The sequence below is a fragment of the Bipolaris sorokiniana genome (assembly GCF_000338995.1).
Source record: "Bipolaris sorokiniana ND90Pr unplaced genomic scaffold COCSAscaffold_6, whole genome shotgun sequence".
Taxonomy (NCBI): domain Eukaryota; kingdom Fungi; phylum Ascomycota; class Dothideomycetes; order Pleosporales; family Pleosporaceae; genus Bipolaris; species Bipolaris sorokiniana.
In genome coordinates, this window is record NW_006911900.1 from 1,355,966 (window position 1) to 1,369,688 (window position 13,723).

Sequence of the window (13,723 nt, forward strand, 5' to 3'; positions counted from 1 at the left end):
TCTTTCTGTCTATAACACTCTCCTCAAACAGTCTCACACTCCCCTACCCATACCCTAACAAGCGCGCTCATTGTATATAAATTTCCCCTCCGGGCGACTATGATCTCTCCAAGTCTACATCTTAAACTGTAATTTGTTTTGTCTTTTTTCTTTACACACATCTGGTCGAGAGAGAGAGGGGGAGGCATGGCTGGTACATGCATTGCACGTCACACTCTACGAATTGAACGCCCTTGTTATATTCAAAATGCGAAAAGGGGAATGGGAAAGCGCAAAGGATATTATACCACTCGTTGTCATTTCTTTTTTTACTATTTCGTCTCAATCTTTGTACTAGCTAATTGTAGTTTATTATCACATGAAGAAAGCAGAAAGAAATCAATGAATCAAATCACCACAACATACAATTCCCTTTCTTTCGTTTGCGTCACGATCTCGTATTTTGCAATTTTGTCTCTAGTAATCCAAGACATGAAGTCAAGTTTACCTTTTTTGGATGAGGCCACCATCTTTTTCGGCCCCCAAAAAACCCCGTGCCACCAGATCGCATGCGCGCGTGGTATAAATTAATCTTACCCACACACACCTATTTTCACATACCCCTGCCCCCTTACCCGCCCTTGATGCCTAGTAGGATTTTCCTTGCTTGGCCTGACCCGCCCATCACATTCGCATTCGCGCAGCCTTGCTTGCTGACCTTGCATTCCCATTCCACACATTCTAGATCGTTATTCGCGCTCTCGATCAGATTAGGGGCGGTGATGTGCCTGATTGTGCAATAGCGACTAAACCTTTTCTTGCACACATCATGTGGGTATTGGTGTTGCCAGGTGCAGGTGTTCGCAGGCAGCCAACCCTACTACCTGCTCACGCCACTAGTCTATCCTTTCCCGGTCTTACACACACCCTAACTTTTCAGGTAAGAGAGGCATCTTTCCGGAACCCCGGGATGAGACATCGTACGTCATATTATGGTTTTGCCGGTTACCCAAAACGCCATTTTTTTGCGCATTGTTGGCTTGTTTTGAGCGGGGAGGGCGTGAGGCTGGCATGCAGACAGAGGGTGAGTCAGATAAGGCGATGATACTAGAGACTATTACTGTTGGACTAAAGGGGGAAATGGGAGGGGCTAGGCTGAAGGATGGATCATGTGATGGCGCGTTAGCGTGTTCAACGCGCTAATTCTCCCTCTTTTGTCCTTCCTTGTTTTCTATTGGGTTTTTTTGTTTGGTTTGGTTAGAGTGGAGCGATTGGCGGCTTCTTGCGGACTGTTGCTGCCTTGTATCCCGTGTGTGAGTGTGTGATTTTTTTTGTGGCGCATGTTTTGGGACACATGGCGGACGAATGGAGGAATGGAATCGGGCGGAACGCGTAGGTGGTTAGTGGCTGTGTAGCGGGTTTTTGGGTAAGTATTCCGTCGGGTGAGGGTCGGAATTAGGCATCAACTTTTTTTTCTTGATTTTGAATTGAATTGAACGAACGAAAGCATGTGGTGCAATGGTGTGGATGGATGTAGTGTTGCGGAGTGGAGTACACGGTGATATCTCGCCGATGTGTGGCGGTGGCTGTGTGATCTCGGACATTCGGGTTCCTGATAGAGTCCGAAACAACTGGCAGTGACACCACTGACGTATGGGAAAATGTTGCGAGATCTTGTAGTAGTGTACTGTGGATAAATCATATAAATGTCGCTCATCTACCCTAGACTCCAACATGGCTCTCTTTCTCAAGCTGTCCATACGTTTAAGCCTGCTTTCGTATCTTGAACTGAAGAGAGCCTCGCGAACAAGATTCTTAACATGTTGGCATGTATCAAACAAATGACAGTGTGTTTTCTAACGGCCAATTAAGTTTTATCTGTCGTGTAGAGGAAGCGTCTTAAAATGAGGGTGAAGTGTAGCTGTGTAAAGCTGCAACAGCTTGACTCCTGTCACGCCTAACTGATTCAACCCTAATGCTGACCCTACCCACTCGCCGGCTTATTCAATCCCAACTACAATAATATTTTGGAGTCCCCTTAAGAACCTGGGTCTTTCCATTCCTGTAAAGTATGTCCGAAAGAGATATTGTAGTTAGATGAATGAAAGTCCTACTTTCTACAAGTGCCGACATTGATAAAAGTAAGGTTCGGATTAAGATAAATCCGGCAGGGGCTGTTGAGACTTTGAATAGAGGGATACATATGCACTTAGCTACATATATGGCTGTATTTAAACCTGACCGATAGGCTTTTGGGGTGTTCCGACAGCTTAGCCTAAGTGTCGTGACAATACTATAACGGATTGAACGCACTTTAGTAGTTTGCTCAGCGAAACCTTAATATAGCTTAATGTATCTGCTATTAAACTGTCTATTCTCCAATGAATACAATTATTCATAGATCTAGTCACTTTCTGCCAACAGCACATCTACGAAAAGAAAAACCTAGATGGTTGCTTTCGGTGTTCAGCAAATGCGATTTGGCGATTTCGAACCCTCATAGCTACCCAAATACCATAACTTGTTTTGACATTGCCAGCGCATTCTCGGCTTCTTTGAAGTTGCGATGCTCGGCTGAGAGGCTGCACGAGCATCAAGTTAAAGAAGCAATACGCGCGTAGTAGTCTTTTACTTTCGAGATGGTAAAATCGTATGAGGAAAGTTTCCTGGAGAATTCAGTAAAACCAGTTGCCTAATCCAGAAACAGAAATTGTCTTCGAGTAAAACGCACGTACATGATCAACAACCCGGTCAAGTCCGCGAATGGAAAGTGGTGCATGGCTGACTAAATACCACGCCTTACGCTTTTCTTATTCCCTTGAACCGGGAGTTGCATCCATCGCCGCTAGCCGATGGTGCCGCTCCGATCCGTCAGCCGTCAATCCTTGCAGCGGGGGCTTTGTATCCAATGAGAGTTGCTGTGTACGATCAATGTAAATCTATAGTGGAGATCTCCTGCAAGCCATCATTGCTTTGCTAGAGCTTTACCACGACCTAAAATGCAGTTTTGAGATAATAGCGTTTGAATCTTGTAGATCATGGAATCATGTCCCTGCCTCACCGCCAGTGTATAAAAGGCCAAGATCCGACCGTGTGCCCCATTGACTTATTACAGCTTCTCTTGCATTGTGTTGTAGCACAATTGAAACCGCAATGCGACATTTCATAACGATCTCCTGTCTCTGGACTGCTTTTGCCACAGCTGACTCTGATGGCAATACTTTGCTTCAACAATTCTATGCCCCAGGCCGTCTTCTTGGCAATTCATTTGGCAACTCTGGTGTAAATGCGACATTTGACTACGTCGTTGTTGGGGCTGGTCTTGCTGGCGCTCTGACGGCATCGAGACTTGCAGAGGCATTGCCGCATAAGACGGTCGCAGTGCTAGAAGCGGGCTCTTTCTACGAGATTTCAAATGGCAATTATAGTCAAATGTGGGTAGAAATTAAAATATGTGTATCAATACTTACGATTTGATTGTTGCTAGACCATACTATTCCACAATGTATGTTGGGCCAAGCGTAGACGATTACCAGCCATTAATAGATTGGGGCTACTTCACGGAACCCATCCCAGGTGCCAATGGACGACGGTATTTTTATGCACAGGGCAAAACTCTTGGTGTGAGTTCAGCCAATTCAAACTAACATCGGTGGGCTGTGATTAAACATTATTGTAGGGAAGTTCAGCACGCAACCAACAAATTTACCACAGGTGCGACCATGTTTCTCTTGCGTATTACTACAAATCACTGACTCCCACCTCCAGAGCAACCAAAGGCTGGTATGCAGCAATGGCCAATATAACTGGAGATCTAGCCTACCTCTGGGATAACATGTTCCCTTTCATGAAGAAGAGCTTCTCATTTACGCCACCAGATACCAGATACCGTGCCGAAAATGCTACTGTAAACTTCACTCTGTCCAGCTTCGATAATCCCGGAGGACCAGTACATCTAAGCTATCCAAAATACGCTCAACCTATATCCTCATTTGGGCCTCAAGGTTACGCTGGAGCTGGGATTAAAGCAGCCAATGGTTTCTTAGACGGAAACTTACTGGGTTACGGATATTGGCCGTTCACGCTGCGCCCCGAAGACAGCACAAGAAGCAGTACGGAAAGTGCTTTTCTTTCTCGGACGGCTACCAGGACTTCATTGAAGATCTACCAATCGTGTATGGCGCGTAACCTTCTTTTTGATGAAAACAAACGCGCTTTCGGAGTCAATGTCACAGTCGCAGGAAGGAGGCCTTTTGTCCTTCATGCGCGCAAAGAAGTCATCGTATCTAGTGGCTTCGTCAACTCTCCGCATCTGCTCATGGTTTCTGGTATTGGACCGCGAGCAGCGCTCGAAAAATATAACATCCCCGTAATCTCTGATCTTCCAGGTGTGGGCCAGAATCTCCACGATACTCCTGCCCTCGGCGGTATCATCCACTCCTCAAACGTACCTGGTAGGAGCGCCTGGACGCGCAGTGCTGCGTCCTTCAACGACGCGGTAGAATCCTACCTCAAGAATGGATCTGGCCCTCTCAGCAGTCCAGCCAGTGACTTTGCCGCATGGGACAGATTCTCCGAAGAATATACGAGTAAAATGAGCCAGCCAACTCAAGACTACCTAAAACAACTACCTTCCGACTGGCCAAATGTAGAATACGTACTGCAAGCTTCCGAGCGCGTGCTTTCCACAACCCAAGCAGCCAGTAACACCGGTGTCATCGGTGCGATTCTCACTTCCGCTTCCAGTAGAGGAAACATTACGATTCAATCTTCCGACAACACCGTCGCACCAATCGTGTACATCGGATGGCTGGATTCAAAAGAAGACCAGGAAATGGCCGTTGCGGCGTATCGACGCGCACGTACAATCGCATCCAGAATCTCCGCATTTGGCACGGAAATTGCGCCAGGAGCGAATATCACGACCGATGCTCAAATCCTTGATTACATTCGCACAAAGGGCATGGGCGCAATCCATCACGGAGCGGCAACATGCGCAATGGGTCGCAATGTTTCCGATGGAGCTGTAGTAGACTCGAAAGCCAGGGTGTTTGGAGTCAAGGGATTGAGGGTTATAGATGCCAGCTCTTTGCCATTTGGAGCGCCGGGGCATACACAGGGTGTTACGTATGCGCACGCGGAGAAGTTGGCGCAGGATGTTATTGATGCTGCTATTGAGGAGTAAAGGAGAACGCAAGATGTCGTATGTAGACAGCCTTTTGTTTGTCTCTTTCGTTGATGCCATCTGATATACACGTTAAACACCCGATAATCTTACCATCCTTCTCAATGCAGCCGTTTGAAAGCGAGAACCATTTCTCGTACTCCCAGATAAGTATGGCCTACTTCGTTTATATAGTAACTGATGTGCTATTCAAATAGTTATGGTATTGCAACTGTAACGCTTGAATTTGCTTTACCTTGATGAGGGAACAATCGGTATTGGTTTCAACGCTGTTTTTTTTTTTGAAATAGACAAGAGAGCAAACTAGTGTGCTTGAAGAGATTAGGTAGAACAAAACGAATTCAAAAGGGGCATCTGATAAAACACGATAATATGCAAGTAGATAACATCTGATATTTGAATTTGTAACTATTTACAGTGGTATTAACAATGATCATTGCTGGCGAATTGAAACCAAGCACAGAAAATTGTAAAGTGCGCATACATAAATAGCGGCTGGCGACCATGCTAACCAGCAAAATCGCCGAGTAAGCAAATTAACACCCTACTTACACTGACCCTTATAACCGTTCGGTTGCACCGAAGCCAAGTATCTGCAGGCGTGGTAGGTGTCTGTCTCGTTGAAGTAAACCACAGCAATGGCACCCCCTGCTGTACGCCCGAAACGAGTTTCCACATCATTCCACTGGGGCATCTCAATCTATACAATGTTAGTATTGAGCTAGAACATGCGAAAGGGATTCCATTGTTTGTGCAAAACTTACCCACTTGTATGTGTCGTCCGCGTTGGAAGGGCAAATGCCTTTTGGAGAGAATGCACGTGACGTCTCTTGTGCGGTAACCGTACTTGCCCACTTGTCGACGACGATTTTCTGTTGGTCGGCAGCTGTGATGAGCCTGTAGTCTCCGGAGTATCGTTGGCAAGAAATGTCGACGAAGCCTTCGAATTTGGCGGCAAGAGTCGAAGCCGCAAAGACGGCGGGGATGATCTGAAGAAAGCGCATCTTGAAGATTGAATTGAGTGTGACGGTATGAAGCCGGTATTAAGTGAGTGAGGGCTGGTGGGCGAGAATGTCACAAGACCGTTCTACGAATAGTATTTATATGATTTGATGTAGGGGAAACAAGAAATTAGATAAAGTTGACAAAGCAGTGCATATTGTGATTAAACGCAGGGCAGACCAGGACGGCGAGAATTAGAGTACGGTGGTAAGCACTAGTGATGTAAGGTTGTACTTGCCCTGTCCATTGGTCGAAGCGTTCACGTTCAAACAAGCTCGGTTACCATGACGGTACTTTCTTTGACCCTGATGCCAGATCCTGTGCGGCAACTGGGTCCCATCTAGAAGTAAGAACAAGACTGGGTGGGTCCCGATTGCCGGACATTTGGCATCGGCCCGAATATACATTGTAGTCTCATCACCAAACAATACGGTTACTAAGTATCAACTGATGGTAGCGGAAGGCATAAGTATAGTATTCCCACCAATCCTGACCTGTTATGCTACATAGGAAAGATTTCCATGCGCCTCATGGACGCGTACCTGACAGAATAACATGTCATTCTAGAACAGCGCATGGTTCGCCCTTCACCGTTTTCTTGGATGTTTCGAGCTTGAAACAAATTAGCGAATTCATGCGCACGGTTTAGCACTCTACCACTCTTCCGCCCCTAAGCATGCAAATAGAAACACCGACTATTCACTGCGTGCGGTTGATGTCTTAGTGGATCGACAAATACGAATCGTAAACTTGGCACGACTCCTACGCCGCTCTGGAAAGACATCTTCATTGAACGTGATTCGGTGTACACATATACGCCACACATGGCGTATGTGAAAGCAACTGCACGAAGAAAGGCAAAGGAGAGCCGTGAATGATGATCGCCGTTGGATGGCAAGGTACATCCGAGCTTCTATATTGCAACCATGCCAAAATGACGGCAGCGCCGGGAGATCATCTACATATAAGCATGATATCGATATCCCTTTCATATCCTCCATGCTTTACTCCCTGTAGTAAGCACCGCTGTAAGTACACTGATGTCGTCACGCCGCCTAATAAACATCCCTCACTGTACCATCTCCTTCAAGCACCGAAAAAAGGGACAACCCTAGGCCCTTTTGTTGCGCGTATATCGGATATCATCATATAGCTACGAAGGCCGCTGGATTAGAGACATATACCGGCAGAATCCGTACCGACAAAATCGCATATGTTGCCCACAATGGAATCAATGGAAAGTTTCTCGGGTTGGTCAATAAAGCCAACAACGTAGTACTGCTATTTTCTTTCTAAAACTCTGAGACAATTCGCTCCCCAAGCGGCTGCTACTCAGCCTCCAAGAAAACATAGTAATATTTCAGGTAAAAAAAATCCATTATTAGATATTTCGCACATGCAGCAAACATATCATGGGCCAACGGTTTGCCCTGGAAACGTCTCCTCTTGGCCCGCAGTCCCCCTTGTCATAAGATACCCGGCTAAGTATGTATCGGTTCATCGAGAAAGCAGGGATAATATGACGGGGAGTGAATATCACTTCCTGTTTTTGGCATGCTCCCTGCAATGATCTGATGGAGCTGAGGCCTATAATACTTGAAATATGCTGTTGTTACTAAACGTCTCCTGCGGCTCCTTGATGCCCGCACAACATGTGACTGTGGTGCGTATTCGTTGATGTTTATGACGACTAGCTAGCTAGCAATCGCCATGATCATGTTGCGAGGCTGCAAAAAGACTTTCTTTATTCTAGTATAATTCATTAATCTAACATACATTATGTCTTGCTTATTTTACATCCTTCTAAAATACACATAACTAAGTCGATGCAGCTGTAGCTGTTGACGAAGCTGCTGGTGCCGCTGTCGGCGTACCCGCTGATGTAGCCCCACTTGTCGGTGTAGTTGCACCTGCTAGTGCAGCTGCACCTGTCGACGTGGCTGGACTTGTCGATGTACCGGCCAATGCGCTCATCGATGTACCTGTACCTGCTGATGAAGCTGCGCCTGACGACGAAGCCGTGCCTGACGATGGAGCTACACCTAAAGCTGCAGCTGTCCCACCCGATGTGCCATTACCAAAGTATGCGCAGTGAATGAGATACATCGAAGTCTCGGCGTTGAACCCTTCCAAAACGACCGCGCTGATCGCCGACAGCGAGAAGGCACTGTTACCCGAGGAAGTATAAGCCGAAAGCGGGATCTTGAGAAGCACGGGAGCACTGCCCAGAGTACCATACGCAGTGCTTGATACACTGGCTCGCTGAAGCAGTGTCGAACCGGCACATCCGCTCCCGCCACTCTGCAGTTGTATGTTGAAACTTGCACCTGCCTTCGCCGTAACATTGAGGTAGAGGAAGCTAGACGAGGAAACGTCCGCGCAGTTCTGGAGCGAGTACCAGTAGGACCCAGAGACAGCAGGTTGCAGGACCAAGGCACCGTCCTTGACGGCTGGTGCAACCTCCATAGTTCCGTCGTCGCTTTGCGCATTGCCATTAGCATTACGGTCCACGTTCTTTGAAGTGCAGTAGTTCAACCAGGCGGTGTCAGGGCAGCTACATGTCGAATTCGATGGCACGACTGCCGTGGAAGCCAAACTAATACAACCGAGCTTGATCTCTGCATTTGAGGGGTTGAAAGCTGATAGTGCGATGCTGTCTAGTCTACTCGCGTTCATTCCAGGGAAATCGGAGAAGGGAATGTACGTGACTTGGTACGAATCGGTACCATCAAATGTCGTGTACGAAGTGATTGGGACTGAAGATGCCGGCGACGTCAATGAACACTCGACATCCGTCTTCCAGCGCATAGACACCTGGAAAGTGGTGTCTGCGGGAGCCGCCATGGAGATTTGGATGCCAGTTGCATTTACTTTGTTTGCGTTGTAACAGGTGGTGCCAAATTGAGAGTACCAGTATGCACCACTGCTAGCTCCTAGACTGAGCGAGCCGTCGTTGCTAACGGAGTATGAGGCAAGAGATCCTTCATCAGTCATGCCTCCAAGGAGTCGATTTATCCGTGGAACATCTGGTGTGAATGTGCAGGTATTTAGAACGGTGCCCGAGCAAAGCACACAACCAGGGCTATCAATAGGTCCCGTGAAGACCAAGGAGTGAATGCGGTACGTCGAACCGGGAGAACTGAAGTTTGTCATGATAAACGACTGGAGGTACTTGGCGTTGAAAGTAGATGAGAAACGCGAGAATGGGATCGTGAGCTGTGTTGGCGCAGTGTTAAAACTAATCGGGGTGTAAGACGTGACCACATTGGTGTTGCAGCTATCACTACCATACTTGAAGCCGATGCTTGCGGTTGCGCCTTGTGGACCAGAGATACTGAGTTTGATCGAATCGTAAGAACTGTTGACCGCTGCGCAGCCAGGCGTCTTTGCGAGCAATGTGTAGAAGTACGACTTCGCATCCCGAGGTACGAGATCAGCGGAACCACTGGCGACTTGCTTGTAGGATGTCATCGTCTTGTTGTCTGACATGGGAGCTCCCAGGGCGTTGGTCTGAGTTTGGAATTCGGCCGGATCGCAAAAGTCCAGCACGACGTAGCCAGAGGCCCTCGCGCAACGTGAACCAGCACCGCCTCCGGGAGGGCCGCCCAGAAGGGAGACCCATCGCAACGTGAAGTTGCTGGCAGCAGAACCACCGCTGGGCGTGAAGTTTCGTAGGGTGATACGGCTCATGGAATTAGCATTGAGTCCTGAGAATGCCGAAAGAGGGATTGTAATGTTCGTAAACTTGTCTTGGCTCAAGGCAGCATAAGACTTGGTGTTGACGGTAGAAGTAGTATCAGTACCTGAGGACACAACCACATCAAAGGAACCACCAGGCGGGCCGCGCGCGTTCAGAGAGACTGCGGTGTACCCGGTAGCGTTCAAATTAACACCATTGACAGCAGTGTCGGTATAAAAGTACGAGTTTGAGCTCGACGGCAACAACTGCATTCTCCCAAGCTCCGAGAGTTTTGCAAACGTCATTGAGTTGTTAAAGTCGGTCTGACCAAAGACGTTGTTGATGCCAGTAATCCAACGATCGACATTTTGGAATGACTCGATTGCCAGGCCTTGGGTGCGATCTTCTCCTGGCGCCGTAACGCATCGCTTCTGGATCTTGATATTATCGATATAGATAGGCACGTGGTCTGGCGAGATGTTGCCAATACGTATACCGCGAACATGGAGCATATCCTGGCCCTGGAAGTCTGATAACGGTATGGTAACAGTATGATTTGTGCCGTCAGCAGCGGCGTATCTGGTTACGTCCAAGTACGTGGGACTCGGCTTTTCGAAATTGCATCCGGAATCGTACGAGACAAGCTGCACGTAAAAGGTAGTTCCTTGTGGAGCAATCATGTCAAAGTAAAGATGTGTGTAGATCGAAGCGTCGAAGCAGAATCGTGAGATCTCTGTGTAGTACGAGTTGACCCCGCTGGTGGTAGTTGCTGTGAGCTGCAAGGTGCCATCCACGTTGTTTGACGAAAGTCCTATTGCGCTTGTTTGCAATAAGAGTAGATTGACGTTGTTGTTGCCAAAGTAGAGCTCCAGAAAATCGTCAATCATGACATCCCATGCTATGCATTCTGTATCCCCAATCGCCTTTGGTGTGAAGTCGGGGCATGTAGAGACGGATGCGTCGATCAAACCAACGCTGAAAGTGAGCGTATATAGCCCCTTTGCCGTGTTTCGCAAAACGACCGCGTTCGTTGTCTTATCATACGAAAGCTGCTGGCAGACTGAGAGGGAGCCTGTAGCGGACTGTATGGCATAGTTTCGAGGCACCTGTAGAGTGAGCCCTTCCGTAGGGCCGTCCAGACGAACTGTCATCGTCGCTGATGTTCTGCTTGCTACTGTGATGTTCACAACGGCGCGATCTCGATTTGCCCACCAGTTGGCCAAACCTGTCTGATTGAAGAAGACTGCAAAAGGACGCACGGTATCGTGGAATGCACGTTGTATTTGAATCTTGTCGAAAACCGCGTCCGAAGGGTGGATCAAGATGTTGTAGTGACCGCCATACCGTGCCATTTTCTTGATATCTTTGATCTGGTTTGAGAAGTCCGACCCCGGAAAATCGGCACTGCTCATGTTTCCGTCGCCGTCAGACCATTGGAGAGGAAACTCGTAGTATGGGAGCTCCTGGAACGATTCACGGTTGTGGGTAACTTGGAAAGGGAGGTGGGTAAGATGAGAGTTTCCTGAGCATGAAGAGCCGCCGATGAATCCGTTCGCAACGCAATGCGTAGCTTGGTACTTACTCCATGCAAGGTTTCCGGGACGGTAGGTGGTGAGGTTGTAATTGGTCTTGAATACATCCTGTAGTATATATCGAATCAGAAATGCGCTTACGCGGACCTCTCCCGATGAAGAGCCACCCGATGTATAGAACGCAAGTCCGCTACAGAGGTGGAGGCGCAAAGTTAGCGTCGATTCCGCATAGATCCTACACAATGAACACTTACCTGGGACCTCCCTTTGTACACTGCTGATCATCAGGAGGTGTTCCATCGGCGTTAGCCCCACATTGGTGAATGTAAGGCGCGTACCCTGCATCACTTCCTTTGATATACCGCTCCTCACGAGTACCGTAGGGAAAACTCGCCGCATTTGGCGAGTGGCTGACAGTGTGAGTGCCAAAATCGATGTACGGGTACCCATCAGGAGCCGTCCGGAACCCGGTGATCTGATAAATGTATGGAATTCCATACTGGAAGTATGCATTCTCGTAGGCATCGGTTATATACTTGGTATGAAGGTTCAAGTTACCAGAAGCACCTCTTTCTTGCGCGGCGGCTGCCATACCCTGGCCGTGGGGGTACGAGACGTAGGTGTCGATATCCCAAGTGGTGGTGAAAGCGAGTCCTTTGTTGTACGGGACTGTCCATAGACTGACAAATTGGGGACTAGAAGTGACAATATTCTTGACGATGCGTGTTCCGATGTCGTATCCGGGGTAGTAGTGTCCATCATACCACGGCGAGTAGCCGCCGGCTTCGTTTTGCGCCTGAATGAACAAATAACCAAGATCCATACCGATGCTGTATACATATCCGCTCGCACTCAAAGGCTGGTTCCTGACAATAGCTGCGCTTGTAGCAGACTTATCTGCACTGTCTACGCCATTGTTTCGAACCTGGTACTTTCCAAGTGTTTGTGAACCTCTAGCAGGCGTATAGCCAACATTGATAAGGCCTTGTTCAGTGTAGTTCTCATAAAAAGGCATGTTGACGTCGTAGTAATCTGTAAAGTCGAAACCCCGTAGAGCCTGTACAGGCGATTCGGTATTGGTCAATTGCAAAACCGATCGCGAACCGCTCGTGTCTACAGTAGATGCAGATACTCCTGCAAGAGATTGAAGAGCGGAGGGAACCTTGTTCATGAAGATCAATCTGCCACCTCTGGACACGAAAGAATTCAAGGTCGTGACATCGGCAGAATTTGGGCTGTAATTCACGCCTGGGGGCGTGTAGACAAGAAGAGTCCAGCATTGGGAAGAAAGGTTCAGCGATTCAATAACCTTTACTTGCAATCCAATTGTCTTGAGAGCTAGCGTAAGAGGAAGCCTGATATGGTGTTATTTGTTGTTCTGAAATCAAGCTTCTTTGAGATAATGTACCAGTTGGGGTCTGATCGATAACTGGGTACAAAGATGTTGAGCGCAGAACTTGGTCCGGCTGCATGTCTAACATAGCGCCGTCAGTGAACAACATCATAAGATGAGTTTGCTCTCCTAACCTCGACCTGGAAGGCACAGTAGCTGCCTGACTGTCCTCCGATAGAGCTGCACTTGCCCCCGCGGGCTGTGTAAGAGAATATATATCAGGCGATTGAAAGGCCTGGCATATTTGGAGTAGCCAAAACAGAGGAAGAAGAATCAAGGTGCGCATACTTGATGTTTCCCTTGGGGAGATGAAGAAGATTGCAAGAATAGAGAACGAAGAATGAAGGACTCAAAAGGGCAGGACCCGACCTTTTGGGCAAGTTGCACGAGAAAAATCGACCAGAAGTTCGGGCGTGGATGGCCGAATCAGTTGCGAGCGAAGGCCAAATCGCCGGCTACGCTAGTTTAAGGTACGGACCTGACGGAACGAAGTTTGGGAGGATTTCGTCAAGTTATCCGCTTAGAGCGCTCTAGTAGGCGGCTGACAGCGACTACGGCATTATAGTTGACAGTACCTGCGCTAAGTACGTGTACCTGGACCTCGAGGCTCGTTTCAGCCACAGGAGCGTAGCCATTAAAGGTGCGTCAAAACGTCACGTTGCAGATGCCAAAGTTGACCTTCGCGGTCCAGATTGAGGATTTTCAATAAAAGGGAGGGATGGGATTTGGTAGAGAGGCGCCACGTGCGCGAGTAGTGCTTACTAGTACTAATGGATACATTCAAGCGTGATCTTCAAATCGCTATGGCTGAAGAAATCAAAGAAGCGCGAAGCTGAGTACATTTGCAAAGTTCGAGTGACGGACGGAAAGTTGTGGCTATTATTAAGATTATTGTCATGGCTGGGGCTCAAAGGACAGCGGCTCGGCTGGCACGTGCTTCCTTAGCGTTCGAT

At 48.0% G+C, this 13,723-nt stretch overlaps 4 protein-coding genes across 4 annotated transcripts; 2 read left to right on the top strand and 2 right to left on the bottom strand.

The window, feature by feature from the left end:
- The first annotated feature begins 36 nt into the window (after positions 1–36).
- On the top strand, positions 37–606 carry COCSADRAFT_318069 (uncharacterized protein). Its single transcript, XM_007701408.1, has one exon. It carries the CDS (start codon positions 187–189, stop codon positions 568–570), a length of 384 nt encoding a protein of 127 aa, XP_007699598.1. The 5' UTR covers positions 37–186; the 3' UTR covers positions 571–606.
- Positions 607–3,102: 2,496 nt separating this feature from the next.
- COCSADRAFT_141659 (uncharacterized protein) lies at positions 3,103–5,432 on the top strand. Its single transcript, XM_007701409.1, has 4 exons — positions 3,103–3,413; positions 3,467–3,602; positions 3,659–3,693; positions 3,748–5,432. The coding sequence occupies exons 1-4, from the start codon at positions 3,133–3,135 to the stop codon at positions 5,162–5,164; spliced, it is 1,869 nt and encodes a 622-aa protein (XP_007699599.1). The 5' UTR covers positions 3,103–3,132; the 3' UTR covers positions 5,165–5,432.
- A 273-nt stretch (positions 5,433–5,705) lies between these two features.
- COCSADRAFT_181056 (uncharacterized protein) lies at positions 5,706–6,241 on the bottom strand (the record flags this gene model as incomplete). The annotated part of the gene is made up of 2 exons (XM_007701410.1): positions 5,929–6,241; positions 5,706–5,864 (listed from the first exon to the last, which is right to left on the bottom strand). The coding sequence occupies exons 1-2, from the start codon at positions 6,166–6,168 to the stop codon at positions 5,709–5,711; spliced, it is 396 nt and encodes a 131-aa protein (XP_007699600.1). The 5' UTR covers positions 6,169–6,241.
- A 1,647-nt stretch (positions 6,242–7,888) lies between these two features.
- On the bottom strand, positions 7,889–13,114 carry COCSADRAFT_141665 (uncharacterized protein). The gene is made up of 4 exons (XM_007701411.1): positions 12,905–13,114; positions 12,786–12,851; positions 11,632–12,732; positions 7,889–11,567 (listed from the first exon to the last, which is right to left on the bottom strand). Exons 1-4 carry the CDS (start codon positions 13,054–13,056, stop codon positions 7,985–7,987), a joined length of 4,902 nt encoding a protein of 1,633 aa, XP_007699601.1. The 5' UTR covers positions 13,057–13,114; the 3' UTR covers positions 7,889–7,984.
- Positions 13,115–13,723: the final 609 nt, after the last annotated feature.

Bases quoted from the DNA above. Each gene is read 5' to 3' on its own strand.
- COCSADRAFT_318069 (XM_007701408.1), top strand. From the start codon at position 187: ATGGCTGGTACATGCATTGCACGTCACACTCTACGAATTGAACGCCCT.
- COCSADRAFT_141659 (XM_007701409.1), top strand. From the start codon at position 3,133: ATGCGACATTTCATAACGATCTCCTGTCTCTGGACTGCTTTTGCCACA. The intron at 3,603-3,658 runs GTGAGTTCAGCC...ACATTATTGTAG, and splicing joins CACAGGGCAAAACTCTTGGT to GGAAGTTCAGCACGCAACCA. The intron at 3,694-3,747 runs GTGCGACCATGT...TCCCACCTCCAG, and splicing joins AACCAACAAATTTACCACAG to AGCAACCAAAGGCTGGTATG.
- COCSADRAFT_141665 (XM_007701411.1), bottom strand. From the start codon at position 13,056: ATGCGCACCTTGATTCTTCTTCCTCTGTTTTGGCTACTCCAAATATGC. The intron at 12,733-12,785 runs GTACATTATCTC...ACACCATATCAG, and splicing joins TATCGATCAGACCCCAACTG to GCTTCCTCTTACGCTAGCTC. The intron at 11,568-11,631 runs GTAAGTGTTCAT...CCACCTCTGTAG, and splicing joins TGTACAAAGGGAGGTCCCAG to CGGACTTGCGTTCTATACAT.